General features: G+C 34.7%; 1 protein-coding gene across 1 annotated transcript; it reads left to right on the top strand.

The window, feature by feature from the left end:
• The first annotated feature begins 5,362 nt into the window (after positions 1–5,362).
• On the top strand, positions 5,363–7,204 carry LOC131599902 (probable F-box protein At4g22030). The gene has a single exon (XM_058872142.1). It carries the CDS (start codon positions 5,674–5,676, stop codon positions 6,946–6,948), a length of 1,275 nt encoding a protein of 424 aa, XP_058728125.1. The 5' UTR covers positions 5,363–5,673; the 3' UTR covers positions 6,949–7,204.
• The last annotated feature ends 206 nt before the right edge of the window (positions 7,205–7,410 follow it).

The raw sequence follows: 7,410 nt of genomic DNA on the forward strand, positions 1-7,410 counted from the left end.
TTCTTGTATCCAGGAACGTGTTAGCTCCCTCCTTGACCTCTCTTTCTCTGTTCTGCAGGTTCGAGACTTGAAGATCCAAGCTCTTGGGGTTTGCGGCGGCTAGCTTCAAAGGATCTTTCTCCGAAATTTTTCCCTCCTCTTCATCTAATTTCTCTCTTTTAGTTTTATAGTCTAGGTTAAATCTTAGTTAAGAAATATTAGATTAGATTATTAGGTTTATGATTTGATTCAGATTTTGTAAACTGGATTTCATTTATTCGATTATAATCTTCAGATTTGTAATGTTTGATTCTTGTTTAATAATAAAAATTATTTGATTTCTATTATGTTAAGATTAGATTTTATTTGTGAAGATGTGATTTTGTGGATTTGATTGAGTTCTGATTCTGTTAATTTTGGATTTGATTTCGTTTAAGATTGTTTGATTCATGCTTGGGCATTGAGATTGTATTAGGGTTTCTTGTTGAGAGAGGGGCTGCGGCGGCTGCGCAGAGATGGAACTAGGGTTTGGCTGGAGGTTGGGGGAGATGAACAAGACCCGGGTCAGTTGGACCCGGTCCGTACCCGATCCCTGCTTGGCCCGATAACCCTTAATTCGTGGTCCAGATTCACTTAACTAATCCGGCCCATCTTGCCCAATTATATTAACTTAATAATAACATTATTAACTAATAATAGTATTGACACTAATATTTAGTAAATCTAATAATACTTATTATCAAGATTAATACTAACTATCTAGACTAATGCTAATTCCTACGATAAATATCAATAAGAACAATAAACCAAATAATATTAATAAATCTCATAATTAATTAACTATAAAAGTTATGTAATGACCTTATTAGTCAAAAATGAATTATATATGATATTTAGTCAGTAACAAAGAAAAATGCAAAAATGATGGGAAACAAAAGGACTCAAAACAACTTGGATTTCAAAAGTTTGCTATTTACTCCTCCATTTTGTTTTACTCAATTTTTAATGGCATTTTATAAGAGATCGAATTTAATAATAGGTATACTAAATCCTATGGCTCCTAATTTTTAACGCCCTTAATAAATTGTCAGACTATATCGGGTAAATTTTGGGGTATGACAGAACGGAACAGTGGTTTCTCAGTAGCTTCTTCTTATGATTTTTATGCTAGATTTCGTATTCCTTTTGGCCCCCGCAATAGGAATGATGCGTTGTTCGGCGAGTTATGGAAGATGGAGGTCCGTTATAAAATTAAGGCCTTTGGTTGGAGACTTTTTGTGAACAGGCTTCCAAAAAAATACCTTTTGAAGACTAGAGGTATTGGCTTTCCTTTAAACTCCTTAAAATTGTGCTTTATGTGATATTTATTTTGAGAGTAGGAACCATTCCTTTTTTAATTTTAAAGTGGTGAAGATTATTTGGAATGATATTTTCCTTTGGATTGGTAAATCAGTTGGTATATAGGAGGAGTGCTTATCGAAATTTTTGAATTAGTACTTATTTTGTAAAGGTAAGAAGGTTAGGGAGGGCAAATTGAGAGTGGTTCGGCTAGCAACTTCGTGGTCTATATGGTTATTATGGAATGGAATTTGCTTCCGGAACGATGGTTGGATTATCGATAATACGGTGTGGAACATAAAAAAATTAGTTTGGAAATGGTCAATTATATGAGAAATTATTAAATCCTAATTATAATTTTTACGAGTTTAGTAAGGATCGGTTGTCTTTTCTTTTGTAACTCCAATTGGCTGGTTATTTCTTTTCTTTTTTATCGAGTTGTTTTCCTGGTTTATCGTGTAATCAGGTTGCAGAACCCTTAGCTCTCCCGTTTATATCATCTTGCTTACAAAAAAAATATAACTACGAGAATGTTTTACGTAAGATTTTTAAGTTTGAGTTAATTCTGATAAGTGAAAAATTGATAATTCAAGTGTTGTAATTGGTTATTATAGGGGTGTAATCGGTTATAGTTGGGCGAAATTGATTTTTGAGGTGAAAAATAAAAAATTCATCGTGGATGTAACTGGTTACTGTAATCGGTTACTACTGAACTGATTTTAATTTTGTAACTGTTGTAATCGCTTACAGGTCCAAGAATTATGTTTTTTTAACATTATTTAGCTTATGTACCATGTGTCCCAATTCTCTTGTAATTGTTGTATAAATGTCTTGGAGGTATCCTCATCAATGTTGTAAAAAATTATATTCTCACCCTCAATTCTCTCTCTCTCTCTCTCTCTCTCTCTCTCTCTCTCCATATTCAAACCCTCCATTTCACCAATCAAGTGATTATAAGTTCTAACATTTGGCATTAAGAATCTGGTTAGATCCACCAAACACCTTCAAGCCTACATGTACTTGATGCCAACAATTACCACAATCAATATGAGCAAGAAACCCTAATGATTATGATGAAGAAGTTTGACTCACAATAAATGTCTTGACTGAAACAAACCACATATGATAGAGAAAACCTAACCTAGATGAAATCCTTAATATTGAAATCAACCACATAATAAAACCATGAAATTCATCTGATAACATAAGCACAATGAAATGAACCCGAAATCCATCATCAAAGGGAATCTTGGTTGAAAATAAGTCCTTGAGGTAAAGGAACCCTAAAACTAATGAAAACCTAACTTTTTCCATGTACACTGATCCCATACTTTAAGTGTTTATTCAGTGGAAGAATGAATGATATGTAAATGACCTAATGGAGTTATGCAAATGAAATGAGAAGTCTAAGCCAGATGAGTTGAGAAAGATAGGGCAAATTTGGGGAATGACAAAGAGAAAGTTTTATATACCTACTGAGGATACTCAATCACCCTTAGAAACATCAATTCATCAAGATTATATAGGTGGTTTATCATAAATAGGGTTGCACATGTTGTTTAGGATTGACCCTAAAACTCTAGCATTAATATTATTTGATGAAGACAATGTAAATGATGTCATATTTGACATTCTACCTATTATTATTAATACAAATCTTATGAATACAACCCCTCATATGAAGCCTACATGTCTTGTGACGCCAAACTCTCTTGTGAAACCCACATGTATTATGAAGCCAACCTGCCATGTGAAGTTAACCTCTCATATGAAGCCAACCTGCCATGTGAAGCCACCACGACTTGTCCAAATTACAATAAATAAGCCAAGTATCAAATATTTTACTCTCTCTTGTGTATTCAATAAAAAAATTGACTCATATTTTATTAAATATTTTGTTTTTATTACATGTGACGAGTATGATACCTACAAATGAAAAAAACAAATGAAGTTCCAGTTCACCAAAGAAAGAGAGATGGACTTTTGGATAGATTTTGAACGCCATTTCACTATTTCTCTAAAGAAATAGTAAAATACTTGTGGGTCGGTTTTTAACGTCATAAGTTGATATTCTATTCCCCTCCACCTCTTTTACTACAAGTTTTTCGACATAATTTATATACGGTTGGGCCCTAGTAAGCATGTTACTCATGCTTCTGGCGCCTTCCATCCCTAACTTCTCATGCAAGATGTAGCCTGTTCTCAAAGCTTATTCAAAGATCTAATACTTTAACATGTCGTTCGACCTTCCTACTACAACCTCTACCTATGTGAACTAGTCAATATATTCTTGTAGGGTATCTTTCTTCTTTTGTAGGATTTTAGTGAGAATGACTATTTACTTAGGTTACCGATTTCAAGATGAAAATCGGGCTGTGTACTTGTCACACTATTTTTTCAAAAAGTTGAGATAACTATCAGATTAGGTTTTAAACTACGTCATGATCGCTCCTTTAAGGATCAGGACAAACAATAAGCACATCGGCCTCCTCTTGCATGATGATAATCAAACATATTGTCCAAGTGTTCGATATGTTCTTCTCGATTCCTAGTCATGTCGTAGCTAGCCAATTTTGGTCGTTTTTTAAGGGATTTATATATCCTAATGTCAAAGATGTGCCTAGCGAACAAATTTCTTCTGCGGCTATGGGCCTTAGCTTCTATACCATGTCCATCCATTCCCTAGAAATGATGAGACTAATATCACTTATGTCGGAGACTTTTAGGGAGTGTGACTTTTGTCTCCTCTCATGGAGTCATGAGGCGAAGAGCGGTGAGCTCAAGATATACGAAGTTCTAGTGATCCAGGGATTCCCAAGTGTCGAGACATGGTGTCAATAATAACCTTTAAGGGGTGGCTCCGAGATTACTATGCGGTGCTACTTCTTGTTGAGAATGACCTCTAATGAAGCAACTATTTGATTCTCTAATACTTATAAGAGCCTTTCTACTACTACTAGGAGGTTTGAATTTTTATGTTTCACTATGTTCTAAATGTTTGTCATTAGTTCATTTTCTCCTTGCATACATATATTGGCTTGGAGATGTTCGAAGATCTAGAACATCCTTGGTTCATGAATTTACGCTTGAAGATGAGGTTCTTTAGAGGTTTGGCCTTGAAGTAGTTGTTGGAAAGGTTGAAAAGATGTGGAAAGTTCCTCAAACGAAAGATGGAAGGATTGGAGTTGGAGGAGGTAAGACAGTTGTAGAGGTTATAAGGATCATATTGGTTTTCCCTGCGAGAGGATGTGAAATCTCTTTCACAAGAGCAACAACTTCACCTAGATGTTGGCTTGCAATGTCCAACTATTCGAGCTTACTTGGATGCTGCCATTGTCGGTGAAAAGTTAATTGAAGATTAGGATGCGAAATGATGGAAAGGTTGTGGCAGGGCAAGAGGTGGGATTTGGTGGATTTTCGAGGAAACTTGTGAGAATCAAAAGTCCACTCCCATAAATCAGGTAATTATTTTAGTGTGGAACAATATATTGGTGATGTGAAGGAAAAGAGTTCTTTCGGTGCAGTGGTGCAAGCCTCTGACACGGTGTGTGAACTAGTGATGAGCAAGCTGGTCGTCTTATTAAATATGACAACTAGTGATGAGCAAGCTGGTTAAATCCGGTGTGCGAACTTCAAACATGGGTCTACCCATTCGGATTCCGAATAAATATTTTCTTAAGTGGATCACTCGAATTAGATCAGTCTTACTAGGTCTTTGGTCCGACCTAATACACTAAAAATTATCTTAAATAGGAAGGATCCAAATGATTTTCTTATTATCATACTTTTCGTAAAAATATTTATTATTTATGTTAGTTTAATACATAATTAAGAAGAAATAAAGTTAAAATTACTAAGACTTGACAAATTTATAAGGAAAAAAAAAACTCGATTACACTAAAAGACAAAATGTCAGCGATTTAATATATTGAATTACGTAAGAGCGGCTGTCAATGTAAACCTTACATTACATCTTGGTCAAGAATGATAATAATAAGCCATATTGGTAAACAAGCAGGTATAGTTTTACTCAAAATATACCAACCACTAGCAATGAAAAACCCTTGAATTTTGATGTCGCAGTTAACAAAACCTGAGTCGTAATTTATAACAGCGTACCGAAACCAAACGACCGAGTGGGAGATGAAAATATTTGAACAACAGTAAGACTTCAATTTATTCAATGAAAAATCAAATAACCAAGAAAGGTCAACTTGTAACTCCCAGTCAACAGTTTCCCTACCTGACCAATTCTCCTCTTGTTCACACATTATTAGTACTATTTATTACTACCCACAACAACATCTTCAACACAAACAACAATAACAAACATCTATCTAACTTTGATCACATAACATGGCTTCTTTACAAGTTTCATCTCTTCATTCTGCTTCACAAACAATCATCAAATCCTCTTTCCATGTCCCAAAACTCTCTAAAATCATTTCCATTTATCCAAAAACAAGACCAAGCAGAAAGTTATTTGAGGAATTAAACGGTCAACTCACACACACAATACCAATAATCATCCAACAAAATGATTTTCACTCATCCAATAAATCCTCTCTTTCTCCATCATCTAAAACAAAAACCATTACTCAACTCTATGCTATTCTTGAATCCGTTTCCGACAGAATAGAAATGCATCAAAACATCGCCGAACAGCGAGACAACTGGAACACCCTTCTATTAAACTCCATCAACATGATCACTCTCACTGCCTCCTCCATGGCAGGTATCGCAGCCATAAGCGGCTCCGGAGAGCCCCTTCTAGCCCTCAAATTATCTTCAGCCCTTTTGTTCTCCGCTGCAACTGGTATGTTAGTCATCATGAACAAAATCCAGCCTTCACAACTAGCTGAGGAGCAAAGAAACGCAACAAGATTGTTCAAACAGCTTAAGTCCCAAATCGAAACCACAATCGCATTAGGCAATCCAACAGAGAAGTATATAAAGGATGCAATCAAAAAAGTTATAGCACTTGACAAAGCTTATCCACTTCCTTTGTTAGGAGTTATGATTGAAAAATTTCCTCAAAAATATGAACCTGCAAATTGGTGGCCAGCAAAAAACTCACCTAGAAGAAGCAACAAGCAAAATAACGAAACAAAACAAAAAGGGTGGAAGAAAAATGGATGGAATGAAGGGTTAGAAAGTGAAGTAAAAGATGTGTTACAAGTTATGAAGAGAAAAGACATGGAAGATTATGAGAGATTAGGAAACTTGGTGTTGAAAGTTAACAAAACATTGGCAATTGCAGGGCCTTTGCTGACTGGAATTGCTGCTGTGGGGTCCACTTTTGTTGGCCAAGGTTCATGGACATCTATAGTGCCTGTTATGGCTGGAGCATTGGCTACAGCTGTTAATTCTTTTGAGCATGGTGGACAAGTTGGGATGGTTTCTGAGATGTATAGAAACTGTGGTGGATTCTTTCAAATGATGGAAAATTCAATTCAAGAGAATATATTAGAAGAAGATGAAGAAGAAAGAGAGAATGGAGAGTTGTTTGAAATTAAGTTGGCTTTGAAATTGGGAAGAAGTTTGTCACAGTTGAGAGATCTTGGTAGAAAATCAGCTTACTCTCGTGTTGAGGGAACTACAGTTGATGAATTTGCTAGCAAGCTGTTCTAAGTTTCTTTTTTGTTTTTTCTTTTTGATCTAACTTAACCATTCTTTGATTCAATTATGATGATTTCTTAAAGATACATCGCTGTTCTTTTTTAATTTTATAGAGAAATTAATTTGTTTTGACTAATTAAAATCGGGAATTTATTGATCAGTTGACTATTCCTGGTCAAATTATTACAATGCCCCCATTGTCATTATTTCTTTTAGAATTATTAAAAAAATTAAGGTGTAGGTGTTGAAAAATGGTGTCAAAATAGCTATTAGAATGGAGATGGTGTATATACTCATCACTATTTATAGAATGTCATGTCATTTCTAATAATTATTACTTTTAAATAAATATAAAATGTAAAATATGTTGGAAATTATGAGTTTAATTTCATATAGTTGTGTTCCAAAATGACAAATGTGGAATATAGTTAATTGGCAATAAATGCTTCATAAATAGTTCCACATAGAAAGTGG

This window comes from Vicia villosa, linkage group LG4, assembly GCF_029867415.1.
Source record: "Vicia villosa cultivar HV-30 ecotype Madison, WI linkage group LG4, Vvil1.0, whole genome shotgun sequence".
NCBI lineage: Eukaryota > Viridiplantae > Streptophyta > Magnoliopsida > Fabales > Fabaceae > Vicia > Vicia villosa.